This window comes from Mesocricetus auratus, unplaced genomic scaffold (assembly GCF_017639785.1).
Source record: "Mesocricetus auratus isolate SY011 unplaced genomic scaffold, BCM_Maur_2.0 Super-Scaffold_100010, whole genome shotgun sequence".
NCBI classification, from domain to species: domain Eukaryota; kingdom Metazoa; phylum Chordata; class Mammalia; order Rodentia; family Cricetidae; genus Mesocricetus; species Mesocricetus auratus.
This window is the reverse complement of record NW_024429194.1, coordinates 67,640,771-67,660,994: the sequence shown is the minus strand read 5'-3', so window position 1 is coordinate 67,660,994 and position 20,224 is coordinate 67,640,771. Positions and strand designations below refer to the sequence as shown.

The 20,224-nt window shown below is 54.6% G+C and overlaps 1 protein-coding gene across 1 annotated transcript in view; it reads right to left on the bottom strand.

The window, feature by feature from the left end:
• Window positions 1-2,718: 2,718 nt before the first annotated feature.
• Window positions 2,719-20,224, bottom strand: part of Col2a1 (collagen type II alpha 1 chain) — a 28,678-nt gene continuing 11,172 nt past the window's right edge. The window contains exons 16-53 of the mRNA XM_040753893.1: window positions 17,949-17,993; window positions 17,560-17,613; window positions 16,113-16,211; window positions 15,799-15,843; window positions 15,612-15,710; window positions 15,401-15,454; window positions 14,949-15,056; window positions 14,568-14,621; window positions 14,384-14,482; window positions 14,188-14,241; window positions 13,676-13,774; window positions 13,241-13,294; window positions 12,825-12,878; window positions 12,487-12,540; window positions 12,207-12,260; window positions 11,937-11,981; window positions 11,665-11,763; window positions 11,422-11,529; window positions 10,994-11,047; window positions 10,711-10,764; window positions 10,344-10,397; window positions 9,976-10,029; window positions 9,557-9,664; window positions 9,068-9,121; window positions 8,648-8,701; window positions 7,826-7,987; window positions 7,553-7,660; window positions 7,242-7,349; window positions 6,934-6,987; window positions 6,711-6,818; window positions 6,457-6,510; window positions 6,245-6,352; window positions 5,950-6,003; window positions 5,419-5,526; window positions 4,810-5,098; window positions 4,260-4,447; window positions 3,718-3,960; window positions 2,719-3,292 (exon numbers count right to left, since the gene is read on the bottom strand). Coding sequence (XP_040609827.1) covers window positions 3,146-3,292; window positions 3,718-3,960; window positions 4,260-4,447; window positions 4,810-5,098; window positions 5,419-5,526; window positions 5,950-6,003; window positions 6,245-6,352; window positions 6,457-6,510; window positions 6,711-6,818; window positions 6,934-6,987; window positions 7,242-7,349; window positions 7,553-7,660; window positions 7,826-7,987; window positions 8,648-8,701; window positions 9,068-9,121; window positions 9,557-9,664; window positions 9,976-10,029; window positions 10,344-10,397; window positions 10,711-10,764; window positions 10,994-11,047; window positions 11,422-11,529; window positions 11,665-11,763; window positions 11,937-11,981; window positions 12,207-12,260; window positions 12,487-12,540; window positions 12,825-12,878; window positions 13,241-13,294; window positions 13,676-13,774; window positions 14,188-14,241; window positions 14,384-14,482; window positions 14,568-14,621; window positions 14,949-15,056; window positions 15,401-15,454; window positions 15,612-15,710; window positions 15,799-15,843; window positions 16,113-16,211; window positions 17,560-17,613; window positions 17,949-17,993 — 3,441 coding nt within the window. The 3' untranslated portion in view covers window positions 2,719-3,145. The remainder of the gene's footprint in view (window positions 3,293-3,717; window positions 3,961-4,259; window positions 4,448-4,809; window positions 5,099-5,418; window positions 5,527-5,949; window positions 6,004-6,244; window positions 6,353-6,456; window positions 6,511-6,710; window positions 6,819-6,933; window positions 6,988-7,241; window positions 7,350-7,552; window positions 7,661-7,825; window positions 7,988-8,647; window positions 8,702-9,067; window positions 9,122-9,556; window positions 9,665-9,975; window positions 10,030-10,343; window positions 10,398-10,710; window positions 10,765-10,993; window positions 11,048-11,421; window positions 11,530-11,664; window positions 11,764-11,936; window positions 11,982-12,206; window positions 12,261-12,486; window positions 12,541-12,824; window positions 12,879-13,240; window positions 13,295-13,675; window positions 13,775-14,187; window positions 14,242-14,383; window positions 14,483-14,567; window positions 14,622-14,948; window positions 15,057-15,400; window positions 15,455-15,611; window positions 15,711-15,798; window positions 15,844-16,112; window positions 16,212-17,559; window positions 17,614-17,948; window positions 17,994-20,224) is intronic.

Below are 20,224 nucleotides of genomic sequence, written 5' to 3'. Positions count from 1 at the left end.
AGGCCAAGTGCCTCACTTCCTGTTGCTCAGCAGCTCAGCCTGCATTGTCTTCTCCCTTGGCCTCACTCTGCTGATGAAGCCATCTGACTGAGCACCCACTACATACAGAAAGAAATCTCCTTTAGTTACATATCTGTACATCCTCCCAAAGTGTTGAAGGCTGCTGCATGCTTGGTTTGCAATTCCTGACACATTCTTTTCCAGACACTTAATGCTCAACAGACCTCATATAGGCCACAGTTTATCTCCAGGGGTTATTGTGCCATTCTGGTTGCTTCACCATAGGACCTTTAAGATCCCAGTCAACTATCCGGGGGAATTGAGCTCAAAGTATGTAATAGATCATTACAAGAATCTGCCTGTCAACAAGCCACAGATTGTTTCCCTGGGACAGAATAATCTTTCTTTTTCTTTCTAAATGAAATTCTTCATTACTTTGAAGATACTGTGTGTCCCTTTGGTTATTTAGAGGGGAGACTTTCAGGAAATGTCAGGAATTGTCTTTCTGGAAGTGAGCAAACTAGGAACAACTTGACCGTAAGTCTTACCTGGAGGTTGAACATCTGGCTCCTACTCCCAAGTCTTAATGGCAAGTGCTCCCAGAGAAAAGAATTATAAGCTGTAAAACTAACCCAATCGAGCCCTGGTCATCAGCAGGTCACCCTGCTCAGCCCTGCTGGCTCGGGAATTTACTCGATGCATTTATTCTGTCTGGAGAGACCTCCTGCTTTTCCTAGGGCATCAGGGATCCAGGACTTAATAATAATCCAAACTGTGTTCGCCTTCCGCCCTCGACCAGGTTGGGGTGCAGCCCAGGAGGCCAAGCGGTGCCTTGTCATTAGACCGGTGATCCTCACTCTGCTCCCCTCTCCCCCCCCCCCCTTTTGCTGCTTCTCTCCATTCCCTGGGGAGCAGTTACATTTATGTCTAGGTTTTCCAGGGCAGGAAGCAGGTAGGCTACAAGGAATGACCCAGGTACCCCATGGCTTCCCATAGAGCTTTAGGCCAGCCATCAGGATCTGCTGGACGTTTTATTCTGAGTGGTCACTATAGAGGGAAGAGTTTAGTGGAATGAGTTGGGAAGTTCTGAGTCTCGACTCAGAGCAGCTCTTCAGCGCCACCTGCTGTCTGAGACAAGTTTCACATGTGCCCACCCCAGTGGGTGGGCCTCCCCCTTGCCATCCCTAACTCTCCATTGATGGGTGTTAACTTAGTTTTCCCTATGAAGTAGTCTAACTACGTGGGGAAGTGTATGGAATTGGGACTCAAACCCAGGCAGGGGTTTGCATTCTGCTAGGGAAGCTCTCTGCCACTGAGCTACACTCCCAGCACCAACTGTGTTTTTAAACCTCACGTTAGAGCGCCCGGCTAGCTCAGTTGGTAGAGCATGAGACTCTTAAACATCACGTTGCTGTTTTCCTTCCTTGATTGCCGCGAGGTAGCCCTGGCACTAGCACTTCATTCAATTAATTTTACATCACAAGGTGAATATTAATGCAAATAATTTCCCCCCCAAGTTTCCTTATTTATTTTCCTTATTTCTCTAAAAGAAAAGCTGCCAGCTTCAAACAAAGGGAGCAAGATGGGTAAAAGGGTCGGAGAACAGCATGGCTGTCATGTTTATGAGACGCTTTGACATTTGTTTCACAGAGTTCTTCTGTCATGGAATTTATTTCCTGCCCACTTACACATCGCCACCATCATGACCCTCTAGTGGAGAAAGGGGTAGAGGAAGGGAGGCTTTCTGTTCCAGTCTGGAGTCAGAGACAGTCTGTGGAGTGGATGGGGATGGGGTGAGGGGCAGGGGGTGGGGGTGATGACTACAGACAACTTCCTGATCCCCTTGCCCCAGAATCTTCCAGAAAGATGCAAACAGCATCTAGATGGTTTGCATCAGTGGCCCCGGGGGATTAGCTCTCCTGCCCACCGTTCCCCCTTTTCCACCCTGCTTTCCGTGTCTCCCATCGCTCCCACCCAGCAGGACGCAACCATGTGCTCTGAGATCTCCATGTACCATGCCTTTTCTCCAGCTTGCTGGAGAGCAGTGCTCCATGTTCCCCCTCAAGAACAAGGTCATCCCTCTGGTTCCCAAGACTTCCCAAACAATGAATCCAAAGTTTGAGTATATCGTCCCTCAAAGGTGTGTGTGCTGAGGTTTGGTCCCCCCGGGTGATCCTCTTAGGTGGTGGAGCCTTGAGAAGCAGGACCTAGTGGAGGTCGCTGAGGGCGGACTCTCAAATGACCCCGTGGGACCTCTGTCTCTTCCTCTCACTCTGCTTCCTGGCTTGAGGCAGGAGCAATGGCTTTGATTGTGTCCTGCTATGACACGCTGCCTTCACCGAAGATCCAAATCAATACGACCACCTAATTTTGTTAACAGATCCAACAAAAGACTCATTTTCTAATCTTACTTCGTATTATTTTTATCATTTGAGCCTCAAGACTGTGAACCTTGCTTTATTTTTTAAGCAACCAATGTCAAGTATTTTGTCTCAATAGCACAAGGCTGATTCAATTTCGTCTCTGGTCCCAGGTCACCACTGGATTCTACAAAGTGCCAAAGCTTACAAACGCAGTTGTATGTGTTCACCAAGCCAGGCAGTGTGACATCACCATCCTGGATTGAAAGGGCAGCAGACAGCTCTGGGACCATATTTGGGCATGCCTACAAGATCAAGGGTTAATAGAAACCAACAGAACAAAACACAAATCCATGTGTCTTTTCCAATAATTTTTTGGTTTTTAATATCAATTGATGTTTTTAAAAATACAGAGGTGTTTGACACAGAATAGCACCATTGTGTAGGACACAAAGTTCCTGGGCCCAGCACCTGTGGGGGTCTTCTGGCTGGGCTGGGGGCAGTCACTCGGGGGGGCATTTGACTCACACCAGTTAGTTCCCTGCCTCTGCCTTGACCCAAAGGTCTTACAGGAAGACAATAAATAAATAGAACACCAAGATTTTATTTTGCAGTCTGCCAGTTCAGGTCTCTCAGAAAGGGGAAAATAGTCCGAACGGCGAGGGTTGATGAATGGACGTCAGGTCGGGTTAGCCATTCAGTGCAGATCCTAGAGTGACTGGGGCTGGAAAGTATTTGGGTCCTTTGGGTTCGCAATGGATTGTGTGGTTCTCAGATTCGGGGTTTTACAAGAAGCAGACAGGTCCTATGTCCACACCAAATTCCTGTTCAGGTCCTCCAATGTCCATGGGTGCAATGTCAATGATGGGAAGGCGTGAGGTCTTCTGTGACCGGTACTCAATGACAGTCTTGCCCCACTTACCGGTGTGTTTCTAGGGAGAAAAGGGGGAGATGTTATTCAGTAGATATCTTACAAGGGTCAGTTGCACAATGCCCCCAAACCAAGCAACCGCAAAAAGTGTGAACTACACTAGGTGGCTCCCTAGGCTTTTTCTTGGTTGCCCAAGCCCTCTCCAATTCTTTCCTAGATGGCAGAGACGTCCCCTACCTTTGTGCCCACCTGTGATACCCTCCCTCTGGCATGTGGGCTCATACACTTTTTATGAATACTTGAGCAAGAGTCACTTTGAGTATGTCTTTATTCCCTCTGAACGAGAAAGTGGACGAGCTGATACAATGTATACCTCTCCCTCATCTGCCACTAAGCTCGTCTCCTCCCATATCTCCTTGACTCGAGCCTCTGGTGATCCCGTCACTCTAGGAACAAGACCCTTGCCACAGCCTCAGCCCCACTCACCGTGCAGCCGTCCTTCAGGGCAGTGTACGTGAACCTGCTGTTGCCCTCAGCCCTCATCTCCACGTCGTTGGAGCCCTGGATGAGCAAGGCCTTCTTGAGGTTGCCGGCTGCTTCGTCCAGGTAGGCAATGCTGTTCTTACAGTGGTAAGTGATGTTCTGGGAACCCTCGGTGGACAGTAGACGTAGGAAAGTCATCTGGACGTTAGCAGTGTTGGGAGCCAGGTGGCCATCGCCGTAGCTGAACTGTAGTAGGCAGAGGGGTCAGGGTATGAGCCCTGAGGGCTGGCATTTGCTGGGACCAGAGGCTCATGGGAATCCAGCTGTTTGGGGCTCAGAGCATCCGTCAGGTGCTAGGGCGGCTTGGAGGACTCTCGGGAGTGGGGCAAACTCAGAGGCCCTCTTCTCTAGCTACAGTGGGGGAGATACTTTTCCCTCTCTCTAAGACCTGAAGGAACACTGATGGGGATGTGGGGAAGGCACAGACACATCTGAGGAGAAAGCAGGGCCCATGTGAGGGGCCAGCCGGAGCGCCGGGCACTCACGTGGAAGCCGCCGTTCATGGTTTCTCCGAACCAGATGTGCTTCTTCTCCTTGCCCTTGCTGCTCCACCAGTTCTTCTTCGGCACGGATGCGGGGTTGGGGTAGACGCAAGTCTCGCCTGTCTCCATGTTGCAGAAAACTTTCATAGCATCCAAGGTGCAGCCCTGGTTGGGGTCAATCCAGTAGTCTCCTGCAGGAGAAGAGGTAGCATCCGATCAGGCTCACACTCAGACCTCAGCAGAGAGCCTACTGGGAAACTAGGTCAGGGGAGGGTGACGTGTGGTCCAGAGGGGGCCAGACAGAAAGCCCTGGAAATAAAGAAGTCTGTGAGGGAGGCCAAGAAACAATAGCAGAGGCAGAGCTCATCTGCTGAATCCACCCTGGAGTCCACTTCTGTCGTGGTCATTCACCGGAACCTTCCAGGTCTGATCCTGCCCTGAGCTAAGGTACAGTGGAACTGTGCCTGCCTGGCTACTGAAGGCAGCCATACTGCTGGGCTGACTCCCTTCTCTCCCTTCCCTCTGGGGGGAGGGGCCTGTCCTCTAGGCTCACCGCTCTTCCACTCCGGGTGGCAGAGTTTCAGGTCTTGGCAGGTGCGAGCAGGGTTCTTGCGGGAGCCGTCGGGGCTTCGGATGCTCTCAATCTGGTTATTGAGTGACTTGAGTGTGGCATCTACCTCAACGTCATGCTGTCTCAGGGAACTGTCTGCCTCATCGGCCCGCATGTACTGCAGAGGATCTGGGCCCTTCTCTCTCTGGCCTAAGCCAGCAAAGGCTGACATGTCGATGCCAGGACCAGGAGGGCCTGGAGGGCCAGGGGGACCAGGATTTCCAGGAGGACCCTGAGGTAGAAAATAGAGATGTCAGCCAGGAACCACGGGGAAGAGGTCCTCCTATGTACGCACTATTGTGTCCTCTTCCCAGCCCCAAGGTGGGGACAAAGGAAAGCAGGACCAAGAAAACCACAGCAGCTTCCCGATTTCCTCCCTGGCCCTTCTTTTCTGTTCCCCAGAATCCGCCATGAGCCCTGTGACCCTCTACAGGGTCCTCAGCCTCTAGGATGCCATCATCACTAGCTACCAGCTGCTGCCTCTGAGGTGTCCTAAGCACCTGTAACATGCTAGCAATACTTCCAGTGTCAGGGAGGGGTCAGGGCACTTACAGCGGGGCCAGTTTCTCCTGAACGTCCACGGGGACCAGGGGGCCCAATGGGGCCGGGGATTCCATTAGAGCCATCTTTGCCAGAGGGACCAACGGGGCCAGGTGGACCCTGCGGGCCAAGAGAAAGGAGATAGTGAGAAAACAGTGTCCATCCCAAGAGCAGGCACAGAGCAGCCACAGCTATATAGGAGGTCATCATGATGGCATTACTCATGCTCTCTGCCTCTAGTTCTATGAAATGCTCAGCCACACTCCCTAAATCCATCTCCATGTCTTTCTGACCCTCCTAAGACACTTCTAGAACATCTTTATATCAGGTTTGTCTTCCAGTCACTGTGACCTCCGGTGCTATGTCCATGGTCATGGTAAGAAAATCCTACTTTTTTAACTTTTTCCAGGGTACCTCTTGAGTAAGGACTGCTAAGCCCAAGGCTCCCTACAGAAACACTGCCCACTCCCCTCCATCCCCTGGGGAAGGCCTTGGCCCACCCAGCAGAAAGGTCACTTCATCCCCCAGAACCATCTCACTTACTCTCGGGCCAGAGGGACCAGCTGGGCCAGAAGCACCTTGATCTCCAGAGGGACCCTGTGGAAAAGAAGAAAATAGTCAATGTCAACACAGCTGGGTATAGAAATCTGTCTCCTTCAGAGTGGGAAGCAAGTATGTGCCCCTCCACCCCTCTTTTCCTTCCCTTCCACCTGAGAGAGCCCAAGGGCTTCCGAGGAAGACCCCAAGCCTTTTTAGCAGCAAGGGAAGCTCAGTGAACCTGAAAAATGGGAGGCCTTGGGCAGCCCCCTCATGGACAATGACATGCAGTGACACCCACCGGAGGGCCAGGCAGACCCTGCAGTCCAGTGAAGCCTCGGTGTCCCTTCACTCCCCTCTCGCCAGGCTCTCCAGATTCTCCTTTGTCACCTCGGGGGCCTTGAGGGCCCTATGAACAAGAAAAACACCGATTCAGTCAAGTCTGGACTCATACGGGTCTCACAGGTATCCCTTCTCCGCAGGGGGCTGGGTACAAGATGCTCCAATACTTACTGGGATTCCACGGGCTCCAGCAGGACCTGATGGGCCCATAGGTCCTTGTGCACCCTGTGAAGGGAGAGCACGAACAGCATCAGGGAAAGGTCAGGACATGAAAGCCCTTCTCCACACCTGCCTAGGGGTCCAGAGGCCCCCAGACCCAGGGGCTCCCTCTAGGTACTCAAAATGGGGGGGTGGCAAACGTGAAACACCCCCAGCCACTTTGATCACTATCTTCACCACAGCATCTCTGAACTCAGGATACTCACAGACTCTCCTCTGTCTCCTTGTTTGCCAGTTGGGCCAGCAGGGCCAGGAGCTCCTGGGGGCCCGGGAGCTCCAGGGGCGCCGAGTGCACCAGTCTCACCGCGATCACCCTATGGGAGCCAGGTAACAGGTCAGCAAAGAACGTCTCAGAAGAGACCCTTTAGTACTGGGACTGCCGTGTTAGGCCCAGCACCCCAACCCCCATTCCAAACACCCGCCACTCACCTTGACTCCAGCTGCACCGTCTCTGCCGGGGGGTCCATCAGCACCAGGGCTGCCCTGGACAAGGGGCATAAGAATTCACTTAGGTCTGCTCCCTGTTTGCTCTTCTCACTCTGGTCTGAAGCCTAGCCCTGTTCACTTCTGCCCGGCTTTGGGGCTCACATGCCCCCTGTGAGCTTCAGCCCTCTCTTTTCCTTATACATTCGTCCTGGTCTGTGTGTGTGTGTGTGTGTGTGTGTGTGTGTGTGTGTGTGTGTGTGTGTGTGTCCTTCCCTCCAGACCCTCCCACCACACCAAGCTCGTGGGCTCACCTCTCGTCCAGGTTCACCTGCAGGACCTGTCAGGCCAGGAGGCCCCACGGGGCCAGGAGGACCTCTGTCTCCAGATGCACCAGGCGCACCCTGCTTGCCAGGCTCACCCTGAAAGGAGATAGACAAAGACCATGAGTTTACATGCTAAGCATCCCTGCCAGGGCTCCACCACCCCCTTACAGACGGATGCCTCCAAAGATGCTGAGTTGAAAGAAGACTTAAGGTACCACTGAGGCAAGAACAGTTAAGAGCTTTGGGGCTGAGCCAGGCCTGGTCTAGCGGGGCTGAAGGGAAAAGCATCCTTCACTCACCGATGGGCCGGGAAGGCCAGGGAATCCTCTCTCACCACGCTGTCCAGGCAGACCAACAATGCCCCTTTGACCAGCCAGCCCCTGGGGACCTGGAGGACCATCAGAACCCTAGGAGGAGAAGAAGGAACTGATGCAGAGGCTGACCCTGGCCCTGACCCCACCCATTGGGTGCATTCTGTGCAGCTCCCTTCCCACAATTCCCACAGCACTGCACCGTCCTCCCTGTGCTTGGAGGAGCTCAGGTGCCTCTCATGGGCCTGGTAGGGTACTTACAGGGGGACCATCATCTCCAGGTTCTCCTTTCTCTCCAGAAGGTCCTGCAGGGCCTTGAAGTCCAGGGTCACCAGCTCGGCCAGGGGAACCAGTATCTCCTCGAGCACCTTTGGGACCATCTTTTCCAGAAGGACCAGGAGGACCGGGGGGTCCAGGGTTGCCCTAGGGGGAACAGATATGGAAAGTGGTAACTTGTCACCCTCCTCATCCAAGCTACTGAAGCCACTGTAGCCTCGGGGGCAGGGCATTCCAGACTGCCCACCATGCTCTTCTCTCCCCTGTGAGAGCTCTGGGCGGCCAGCTATGGCTCCATCACCTGCTCTGCCTTCCCCACCCATGTGGGATTTCTCCCGTTGGATCATCTTCGTCCTCTATAATGGGCTCCTTCAGAAACAGCTCGACATTGTCCCTCTGACCTGAGCCTTCTGTTCGCTCAGCAACCCTTCCTCCACACTCAATGTTAGTGAATGAAGGAGTTTTTCCCTTATCTCCTCCCTCACTGAAGCCCCCCACTCCTAAGTTATCTGGTCTGGGGCTCATGGGCTTCTTTACAGAGTGTGGATCCTGGTGCATTGAACATGCTTAGAAAATGTGTTCCAGATGAAGGGCAGCATACCAGCTCTTCCAACATAACAAGTTGGGTGAGTCTAAGCCATCCTGGAAGGCTGAGTGGTCCCCCCATTGCTCCCAGCTGCCAATGGTCAGTCAGCTATAGGCCTTTGGCTCCTCTAAACAGAGGGTGGACTGCACCAGACGGTTCTGACCCTAGCCGGGTCTCCCATACCAGGAGTAAAGTAAGTCTAAACCAGGAATGACACGTACATTAGAGCCTGGGGGTCCAACGCGGCCAGCAGCTCCAGGAAATCCGGTGGCTCCCTGTGGGCATGGAGGGGCGGAGAAACGTCTGAGTACTTCAGGTTCTCGCCAAGGAGGAGAACGCGTTGGTCGGTGTGGAGGGTTTGTCTCAGAGGTGGGGAATCAAGGGTCAGAGCTACAAAGTGAACAGCTAGAGGGGAAAATGGGCCCCACTGCACCTGGCCACATAATCAGGCCTGAGCTGGGCCATCCAGCCTTCAGGGAGCTGAGTGGCAGAGCTGAGGCGACTGTGCACACAGCAGGAGATCCCTCTCCTGCCAGGCTTAGGATGGGCCTGGTTAGAGCTGGGGAGGGAGGAGATGGAGATCCTGGAGCTAACCCATTGCAGAAGTCACGGGCCAGAACGCTTGCAGGGGATTCACTCACCGGGGGACCTTGGGCGCCTCGGGCTCCCTTAGGACCAGTCACTCCAGTAGGACCCTGGGAAGGAGAGAAGGCAATGAAGTCTGGTAGACCCTTAATACAGGACTCCTGAGGGCCAGGCTGTCAGTCCAGCTTCTCAACACTAGGACCCCCTGTCATAGGCAGCTCTGTGCACCTCACCACTGGGAGACTCCCGGGGCCTGACTGGGCAAGGTTCCTACAGAGATGGCCCAGGGTTTCAACCTCTGGGAAACCTCCCTCTCTTACTCCCTAGGGGATCAGCTGCTTTGTCTTGGCCACCTGTGGTCAGGGGGACACAGCCTGTACTTGGTGCTGACCTCATGCCCTGTCTGTGTGCCCCAACACCATAACCTAAGAGAAGCCCCTCCAACACAGCTGAGGTGTCCCCCAGGCTCCAAGTTAGACTCTGCCAGCCCGATCTATCAGGGCCCCCTCCTGTCCTGGTAGCCTCGCGTACTCAACAATACTCACCTGTGGCCCAGGAGCTCCAGAGGGACCTTGGGGACCGGGGGCACCAGCGTCTCCTTTCTGTCCGGCCTCTCCTTGATCGCCCTTGGCGCCAGGCTGGCCATCAGCACCCTGTGATAGGAAGAAGGGATAGATGAAGGAGAGGCAGGCTGGTCATCAGCACCCTGTGATAGGAAGAAGGGATAGATGAAGGAGAGGCAGGCTGGCCACCCCAGGTGTGCATGCACCTAGCGGGGGCCTAGAAACTGGGTTTAAGATAGTATCGTTACGTTGCCGTGAAGTGTGAAAGGAGACGCAGTCCATTTCTCCCCTCATTAGCTTCTTGCCCTCCCTTTCTCTCTCCCCCACCAGAAGGTGCCCTTGAGTTCTGGGTGTGGAGTCAGAGTGCAGTCAGGAGGCAGGAGGTTCACAGAGGTACTCACAGGAGGTCCAGCGAATCCAGCAGGTCCAGGTGGCCCAGTCTCTCCACGTTCACCCTGTGAGAGGACCAGGAGGTGTCAGGTCCTGTTGCCTGCCTCTGTGCTCTCCTCAGAGTCAGAGGCCACTGCACAGCCCAGCTTCCTGTCCAGCCTCCCCCAGACAGAAGGTATCTGGGTGTTCTGAGTCCCAGGGACCCAGAACAGGAAGTCTGTCTCAGCTCAAAGGCCCTGAGAACTGGCCGTGCCTAGACCTCTGTGACTTTCCACTTTTGTCTCGTCTCTCCTTTCGCCCCTAGCCCCAAAGCACAGGGTCAGGCTGACTCCCTCACTGCTGGGGCCAGGGAGAGCCAGATTGAGAGGGACATGCTCACCGGAGCGCCACGAGCACCAGTACTTCCTGAAGGGCCGGGAGGTCCGACTTCCCCCTAGGAGTTGAGAAGGGAAGGATCAGAGTGGGCTTGAGGAGCTAGCGGCACAGAGGAAGGGCACCCCACCCCCACATCCAGCTCTCTTCGGGTCTCAGCTGCCCCATCTGCCTCTTCAAGACCTTGGCTGAGGACACTTTTCTACCAGGGCTGGCTGTCCCACCTTAAAGGCCACACAAGTCACAGGTCAACGGGACCCCCCACCCCTGCCTTCACTCCATTGAGGAAGGCCGATGAGGGAGACGTGGTCATTTCTGGCAGGAGGTTTGTTCTGGAGGAGGCAGACAGAGGGAGGAAGGCCAGCCACACTCACCTTCTCGCCGTTGGCACCTGCCGGGCCTGGGGGCCCGATGGGTCCAGTCAGACCCTGGAGAGAGAAAGATGGAGGTAAAGGAGGAAAACCGTCAGGCCAGTATCACAAGGTTCCTCAAGGATTCTCGGGGCCCCCCATTCACTACCTGGTCCACAGCTCTAAAAGGGAAGTCCCATGGTTTCCTAGCCGTACCCCCTTCTTTGGAGTGCTGGACACCCATGGTTTCCCGGGCTGCATCTGTCCCCATGCCTGCTTCCCAGTCCCATATCCAGCATTCACTTACTCGCCCACCGTCCTTTCCAGGAGCCCCCTCTGGACCTTTTTCACCAACGTCGCCCTGCGGGAGAGAAAACCAGGTGATCTAGGGGCCTTCCGGGAGGGGCCGCCAGTCAGACCTGCCTGCCTAAGGTTCTGGGACCCAGTCCTTGCCTAAGATGTATTTTCTGTGGCCTTGGTGCTGGTGGCAAAGTAACAAAAAGCGAAAGACCATGAAGATGGACGTCAGTGTAGCAGAGAGGTGACGTCAGTGTAGCAGGGAGGTGAAGTCAGTGTAGCAGAGGTGATGTCAGTGTAGCAGGGGGGTTTTTTTCTTGGGGGTGGGGGTCCTACTTTCTCAGAGAATGACCAGGACCCTCATCTTCAGAAGTGCAGGAATGAGCGTGAGGGGCAGAAGTGTGGCAGTTGTGGCGCTGAGGTGATCCCAGTACTCACTCTGTCTCCCTTGGGCCCAGCAATACCAGCTGCTCCCCTCTCGCCAGGCATTCCCTGGAGGCCTGGAGGACCCTGAGCCCCAGGGGGGCCATCTGCGCCGGGTGCACCCTAGTGTGGAAGACAAGAGGAGTTTGTAGTGAGCAGTACCTCTCCAGCCCGGGAAACCAGTGTCCCAAACCCCTCTCCCTTTCTTTCCCCTTAAGCCTCCTTCCCAGCACCATCTCCCACCAATCCCTCCTTTACCTTGGGACCATCAGTACCAGGGGTGCCAGGGAGGCCACGGGCACCTTGGAGGCCTTGTGCGCCAGGAGAGCCACGTTCACCTGGGAAACCCCTTTCACCCTGTGGAAGAGACACCGGGCAGCAATCAGGCAACAGTGTTGGGGAAGATGAGATGGGGAGAGGCAGGGTCCCCAAGAACCCAAGGCAGGCTGCAGCACTGGGAGGCACAGGCAAACTGAATGGAGAGAAGGGAAGCCCAAGAAGCCCCCGGCACTGGCTGGCAGGACACTCACCCTGGGACCCACGAGGCCAGGAGCTCCAGCTTCGCCAGGAATACCCTAGAGAACAAAATGTATGTAAGAGAGAAGGCTGCCTGCTCTGTACTCCAGACCCCAGAACATGCCTCCCACAGTGGCCACACATGCCCACGGGAGGGCTGAGCTCAGGTTGGGAGAACTGAGAATCAGGTCTGGGACATTCCCGGGCTTCGTGGGGCTCTTCACACACCCTTTCCCTTGTCTCCTAGACATCAGCTAAACAAGCTCAAAGAGCTCCGTACGCACCTGGTCACCTTGTTTCCCACCTTCACCTGGGGGACCAGGCGGGCCAGGAAGTCCCTGGAAGCCAAAGTGACATGGATTAGCAAAGAGTTGAGTTTGCTGCCTCAGCCTCCAGGAAGACACAGCACAGGGCAGACCATAAGGAGACAGCAATGAGGCCCAGATAGAGGAAGCCCCATCCCCTGGCTCCCCATGAGAGGAGTGGGCCAGCTACCCACAGTGAGTGCCCAGAGAGCTCTAGGCATTGGAGGGGCTGCACAGAAAGTCTGATCCAGCCACCTACCTGGAACCCTGATGGCCCAGGAGCACCCTGCTCGCCTCGTTCACCAGCAGGTCCCTGCAGAAGAAAGAGAAGGTAAGCCAAGCCAGGAATTTGGAGAACCTACGGCCCTGGGGAGTGGCTTCGAGAAGCCTCCCTGCGCTGACCAGCCAACGTGTGACTGGGACACTTCTCCACCATCCACCCACACTTCCCCCCTCTAAGCAGGTCCCACTGCCTCCAGCACATCCTCTCCTCTGGGCACGGTTCAGCCATGTCTGTCATCTCCATTACTCAATGGATGATGGGCTCTTTGTCTTAGCTCTCACAAAGTCACCGCGAGAAGCAGGGTGGGCACTTACAGCAGGGCCAGGGGGTCCTGCAGCTCCTGTCTCACCATCTTTGCCCGGCAGACCCTACAAGGCAGAGGAAAAGGAGTTATGATGACGTATGTCCCATGGTGTCACCTGAGACCAGCAGATGTATTTTGGGGTCTGAGGTTTTCAGATCAACAAGCTCCTCCATGCAACTCCATTCTTGGCCCTCCCTGTTCTTCTCTGCTGCACCCGCCGTTTCCCTCAGCTTTTCTCTACATAGACATCTTCCTCTGCACCCAAACCTTGCCTCAGCAGCCAATAGATTCTCTGGGTGGACCCCAGAAGAAATCAACTCTTCTTGATAACCAAGGCTCTGAAGGCCATGTCTAGGGGCTCACGCCTCCTGTTTCTGACAGGTATCCCACCAACAGTGAGCCACAGACATCGAGGAGAACACTTACTCTCAGACCAGGAGCACCAGCCAGCCCCTTCTCACCAGCTTTGCCAGGCTCGCCCTGAAGGAGGGAGAGAAAACGATGAGGTGGGTAGTTGAGAATGGAGTGAAGCATAGAGTAAGCTAAGGACCCTGGGGTCTGAAACCCCATCCCACTGTACAACTGACGGTAACATCAAACATCAGCCCCTCCTCATATTCAGAGGCATCCAGGCTACCAGGCTCTATGGCTTAATGTCACAGAGGTGATGTCCTAAGGTTCTAAGGCACACACGTCTCCCCCAGATCGCATGTGTCCATGGGTAGGTCTTTGAAGATGGAGCTGTTCATGACACTGAGAGCCCACTGGTCACCTGCCCTGGTTTAACTCTTCAGAAATCAGCTCTTTCTCCAAAGGATATAGAAGAATACACAGGAGATGACAGAGAAAACTGTTACTTACATTGGCACCTTTGGGGCCAGGGAAACCCATGACACCAGGCTGCCCACGAGCTCCCTGAGGACCAGGAGGTCCAGGACGACCGTCTTCACCAGGGGCTCCCTGAAAGACAGGATGCCATGCTCCAAACATAGTCCCTCTGATCATATTTTCCCATCAATAGCTAAGAGCCTGCTGTGGGGTTGACCAACCCCACATACATAGACCCATCTATAGGAAGGTGCTCTCCTGGCTCAGACATCTCCCCCAAACCTAATCTTTGTCACCACTCCTTCTAGAAGATACTCAAATGCAGTGTGTGTGTGTATGTGTGTGTGTGTGTGTGTGTGTTAGAGCTCACAGTACAAGTCACATATGCCCATAAAACCTACCATCCATCTCTTATACCATTCCTAAACTTCCCTTCCCTCTTCCTATTATCTCCTTAAGGATACCCCTTTCTCTCCTTCCATCATCTCCTGAAGGATACCCCCCTTCTATCCTCCCAGGAGCCTTGCTCCAGATGATTGACTTACAGAAGGACCAACTTTGCCTTGAGGGCCAGCATCACCAGGACGACCCGTAAGACCCTTTGTTCAGAAGAGAGAAGAGACTGATGTAAGTCAGGGGCAGACTCTAAATCCCCCAGTTCTGACAGTACAGCTTAGAGGATGCAAGTGGGAAGGGTGTAGCATCCAAAATCAAGGACAGCAGCAGTGCCTTCTTCCTTACCCGGGCTCCAGGAAGGCCAGGTTCTCCAGGACGACCTGGGTCACCATTAGCTCCCTTGGGACCAGCCAGGCCACTAGGCCCTCGTTCTCCAGGGGCACCCTACACCAGAGGAGACAGAAAGTCAGTGGAATTCTTTGTAACCAGGGAAACAGGGAGGGACCAAGCCCCTCTTTTCTCCACTCACCTTGGGACCAGCTAGACCATCTTGACCCGGGAAACCACGGTTGCCAGGGGCACCCTAGGGAGAAGTAGGCAAGAGGCAGAGGGTGAGGATGGCTGCCCACCAGGCCCCAGGGGGCCATCCCATCTACCTCCTACCATAGTATCCCTGGGGCCAGAGCCACAGCCTGCAAGACCCTAACATCTAGAGCCTGCTCCCACCTCTCTAGGATGAAGCTCACTGTTTATGCCACCCTTGGCACAGGGCACAGACAGAATATAAGGATGCCTGTGCCCTTGGTGTTGGAGGGGTCAGAGAAGAGAACATTATCCAGAGAAGTCACTGGACATGGCCAAATCGAAGAGCCACGGGATGGGACTTGTAAGCCCGGGGCTTCTTACTTACTCTTTCTCCAGGGGGGCCGATAGGTCCAGCGCCGCCGGGCTCCCCTCGAGCGCCTCTTTTACCTTCCTCACCAGCAGGACCAGGGGCACCCTGAGGCCCTGCAGGGCCCTGGTGACAAACACAAGAGAAACAGGGTAAGATTTTCACCCCGTCTCGGGAAAAGTGCTGGCCTGGCGTGCAGAGGATGTGGCCTTAGGAATGTTTCGGGGCGGGAAGGGGAGAGGGGCTTGGGCAAAGAGGGGCCAGGTGGGGTCAGCATGGGAGAGCAGAAGCCCAAGAGAAAGAGATGGCTTGGAACTCAAGCTACTCCGACTGGGAGAGGAAGCCGTATCAGGGTCTCCCCTACCCTATCTTACTTCCTTCTCCAGGAACAACCGGAGAGGGCCTGGGACACAAGCTAAATCAGTGAGGACACAACTACAGTAAAGACAGACCTGAAAGCAGATACTCACAGTTTCTCCCTTGGGACCTTGGTCGCCTTTGAAGCCAGCAATGCCAGGCTCACCCTAAATGAGAGAAAGAAAAGTGCTCACACCGGGTTCTCTCTAAAGAGTCTGCACACCTGCCCACCCCACCCCCGGAAACCTCCTGTGGTGAGCCAGGGATAGAGGGCACAGAAAAGGGTCCTGTGGGTAGGACATGGGGATCATCCCAGGCTCTTACCATCTGACCTTTGGGACCCAGAGGACCTGTTGCACCTTGAGGACCAGGAGGACCGCGGGGTCCAGGGAAGCCAGGGGCGCCGGCAATTCCAGGAGCGCCCTGTCAGTGTGAGTAGGAGAGGGATGTGAGGAGGGAAGATGAGGAGGACCTGAGCCACCCCAAGGATGCAGCCTGGGCTAGTACTTACAGCGGATCCTTTGGCTCCGGGAATGCCATCGGTTCCTGGGTTACCCTGGTGAGGAGATGGTATCACTGTCAAGTATACTGCAAAGAACCAGCCAAACCATCCCGCCCACCAGGCCCCAACCTAGGGGTCAGGGGCAAGTGCTGTCACTTCAGCGACATTTCTGCTGTATCAGGTGGACTATGGGCAGAGGGAGACAGGTCTGGGGGTCAGTGGGAGATGCCTGGCCAGCAGGAGGGTTTAGTGGTTGGGTCCCAGTGTCCCTTCAAGGCACACATGCACTCAGGAGGGCCAAGGCCACAGATGTCAGAACTTACAGAAGCACCTGCGGGCCCAGGAGACCCAGGATTGCCAGGCTCGCCACGAGGACCTTGAGCACCTTCAGGACCGCGTGCACCGGTGGGGCCAGCTTCCCCCTGGGAGGAGAGTAGGAGGGTGAGGGGAGCGAGGGTGGCAGCAGTTCAAAGCCAGCTGGGTGCAGGACTCTCACACATGCTCACACACCTCCCCGGGAGCAGGCGTGAGGTGACATTCCACTCGTGCCTCCTCTGCCCTGTCAGCCCCACACAACTACCCAGATGCCTCCTGGGTCCCCCAGCAACAGGCAGCCTGCTGATCCTGTCAGCCCCTGCCAGAGTCGCCTGGGTTGGGGGATGTGCCATCTTAGGGCCATGGGATGAGGGACAGATGGGCGATCCCTTTGCGCTTTCTCTTGGATGGAAGAACAGAAGCCAGAGGGCCATTCCCAGGCTCTGGGCCTTCTGCTTCCTCCAGTATCTCAGCTCAGAAGTGGCTTCATTTCTGTCTGGCCTGGGCCATCAGAGCTGCTCCAGGCTTCGGCTCAGCTTGTTGGAAGTGCCAGTAAGCCAGGGGTCAAGCAAGCTGGGACAGGCTCCCCAACTCCGCTTTAAGTTAACTAACTGGCAGGCCTCTCCTATATGCAGACTGCCTTTTTATTTTCATTTTTTCCTAAAAGTCACAGCTCGCTGGGATCCGGTTCTCTGGACTGAGCCCCTGGGGAAGGCTGCTGGCCTGGAGAGAGGTCAGAATCTCCTCAGGTTTCTTCACACAGCATTCTTGCTTCACTTTGTAATTATTATTTTCTAAAAGGTCAGGCCCCCTCACCTTCCGCTGTCCCTCCTCACAATGGGTCTCCTTCACCCGGCTCCCAGAGGCCTCAGACACTGTCTGGTTGCCATGGAAACCCCCAGGAGTGGAATAGCAACCTGATGCCAGTGACACAGGGAGGCTCCTTATTCATTCCCAGGGACGTTTGCACTGGAATCCCTCCTGGGCCACAGGGGCCTTTCCCTGAACTGGCTGGCTTCCCACTGGCCTCTATTAATCCTTGGAAGAGCCATTTTAACAAGAGCCCAGAGCCCAAGTGAAGTAGAAACAGCAAGGGGGTAAAGGGCACAGAACTGTCTCCTTGCCTCTGCCCCCTCCCCCTCCCCCTTTCCTTCCCCCCCCCCCCAGCTCCCTCTGGATATGCCAGCACACCCCAGGCTTGTTTCCCCTCCCCTTCCCAGTCTTCGACCACGGGTCTCTAGATTTTCCTCTTTCTCTACAAGGTGGACCTCCAGCCGCTATCATCAAACCTTACTCTCTCTCTGAGGGAGAGACTCTGGAAATACCCAAAGAGGCTAGGAGGCAGGGGGACTCTTTAAAAGGAAGGAGGTGTGACAAGGGACAAAGGGACATTAGCAAGGGCTTTGGAGTGCCTTGACCCTCTGAGATTCTCAGTTTGGCCAGCAGATCACACACCTTGGCACCAGGAGCTCCAGGGAAGCCAGGACCACCCGCAGGACCGACAGGACCCTGGAGAGAAGGGGAGAAGGAGATTGATTATTGATCTAGCCCACTGTGGCTAGAAGAACCTGTCCAGGCTGCTGTCCCCGGGGATCTGCAGAGAGATGCCTTGCTTTGCCTAGTAAGTTTCTAAGTCTACATATCACGAGAAGTCACATGGCTTTGACCTCTCTTCTCAGAGAAGACTGTGGCTGGGGATGTAGGCTGCTTGCAGTGTTTCTAACACTCTCAAGGGTCAGGCCACCTGCTTCTTGATGCCAAGTACAGGAGCAACCCTACAGACCTCAGGGCTGCTCCTTGGGCTGCACAGCTCCTGCCACCAGTTAAGGACGAGCAGAACTTACCGGAGGTCCAGCAGGGCCTGGCTGGCCATCGTTGCCCCGGGCACCCTGTGTACAAGAAAAAGGTCCATATAAGAGGTGTCCACAGATGCAGCTGTGCCCACTACAGCCCATCTTCACATAAAATGTGGGCACATGGTGGTGGGGTACCCCAGGCTGAGCATAAGCAGGGGTGTGTCTGCAGCAGGGCAATTCCTATGGGATATCTGCATGAGTGGATGTACGGAGAGCACCAGGGGGTTTGTTCTCATGGGGAATGAAGCTTGAGCAACTTTTCAATAGTCCTGTCACTTCTGAAACTTCAGCTAGGTCCCAAGTATTCCTAACTTCAAGCTGGATGACCATTCAGAAAGCTAGTGAACTGGGCAAAGAGGAGTTGGCAGAGGCAAGCCGCAGCCTGCCTCTCTGTTGGAAACCCTAGGCTCAGGCCACGCCTCCTCCCCATGAACCCCCAGGTAACCTCTGGGTCCTCCCAGACAATCACTGTTCAGGACAGTAGAAATGCTCCCCAGGATGCTTTCTCCTGGCCTAGGAATCTTCCATGACTCCATGATGAGGACAGGCCACCAGCCCCGACTCACAACCACACCTGAGCTCCTGTCTCTGAGAGACTTGTCTTTGCCAAGCAATCAAGGCTGCTCCTTCTCTACAGGACTTGGGCTTTGAGAGTTCCACTAGTTTGGGATGAAGACCTCAAAGGTTCTCTCTAAAGCATATGAAGCATTCTACTCTAACTCCAGGAGTCATTACATTGGGTACAGCCAGGCAGAGGGGACCAGAAGACTAAGGCAGTGGCCCTCACCCTTCCTAACGCTGCAACCCTTCAATACAGTTCCTCACGCTGTGGTGACCCCCATAAAATTATTTTTGTTGCTACTTCATAACTAATTTTGCTACTCCCATGAATCATTATGTAAATACTTTTAGAGAGAAAGGTTTGCTGAGAGTCGTGACCCACACACAGGTGAGAACCACTGGGCTAAGGGTAGACTTTCTGCCAGTCTCTGTTTCTCCTTAGAAGGATGCTCTGTGGGACCCAGTCTTTTTCCTGGTGTGAACCATCTCTCCTCACAGAGCCTCCAGTCTGGCAAGAAAGCAAGACTTGGTGGAAGAAATGGCAGAGGGGTTGCAGAGTCTGCTCCCTGGCATCTCTTCCTGGCTAAGCCAACTGCTCTGGAAACCTAGCGTCCCTTCCCTCCAGAGTCAGTCAGCAAGGCCTCTGGGAGACCTCCAACAGGCACCAAGCAGAGTGAGGAGGGCCACAAAAAGCCACTATGTGGACAAGAACCACCAAAGAGAACCAAGACCTGCTGTGTCTAGTTAGGAAGAAGGCTAGCCTTAAGACTATACTTTCAGGGATCATTTCTATAATTTGTTACTAGAGAAGAAAGCTAAACTCATTAAAAGCCCCAGGCCACCCCCCCCCACACACACTGCAGAAGCAGCAGCCCCATAGCCTCCTTCCCCTGACACAAGGGTGAGATCCTTGGGTAGCGCTCATTGACAGCAGGAGTCAAGACCTGCTACTGAGGGAAGTTTCCTCCACCTAGATGCATGGTCTGGAAAACAGCATACAGCAAGCTGATTTATTTCAGTTGCCCTGCAAGGACCTAGGAGGAGGGGCTTCCGAGCTCGGCTGGCTGGGGAGCAGACCAACAGAAAACCGTGATCTTTCTAAAACAGGGCTTCCATCACATCACTCGCCTGACCAAGCACTGACAAGGCCTCTCTATTGCCTGGAGATCCAAGCTAACTGCCTTCATCTGGCACCTATGCCCTCCATTCCTGCCAGACCCCTAGCTTGTGGATTCCCACATTAACTAGGGCCCCGTCTGTTTATTCTTTCTGGGCCTCAATTCCCTCTTCTCTAAAATGAGGATAACAGATCCCACCTCACAGAATGAAGGGAAGATTAGACAAAACAAAGCATGTCAGGGTGGAGACCACTGGTGTTGTATCACAACACAACTGGCGGCAGCATCAAGCATGGAGGCCTATGAGCCAAGGCTAGCCCCTTTTTTCTTTTTCTAGGGTGCTGTCATCCAAATCAAGAGAAAGGCAGTTGATAGCTTGGACAGCTATCATTATCCAAGCCTGTCCCTGAACTGCACAAATTAGGAAGAGGCAGAGGCTACTGAAGGGGTGACCTGAAGAGGCCAGACTGCTGGAGACCTCTACTCTTACACCCCACTCTCCTGCAGCACCCCCCCCCAAGCTCGGGAGTGAGAAGACTCAGGATGGAAGCTTCTGGTATGACGATGTTCCCTTATAGCTCACCA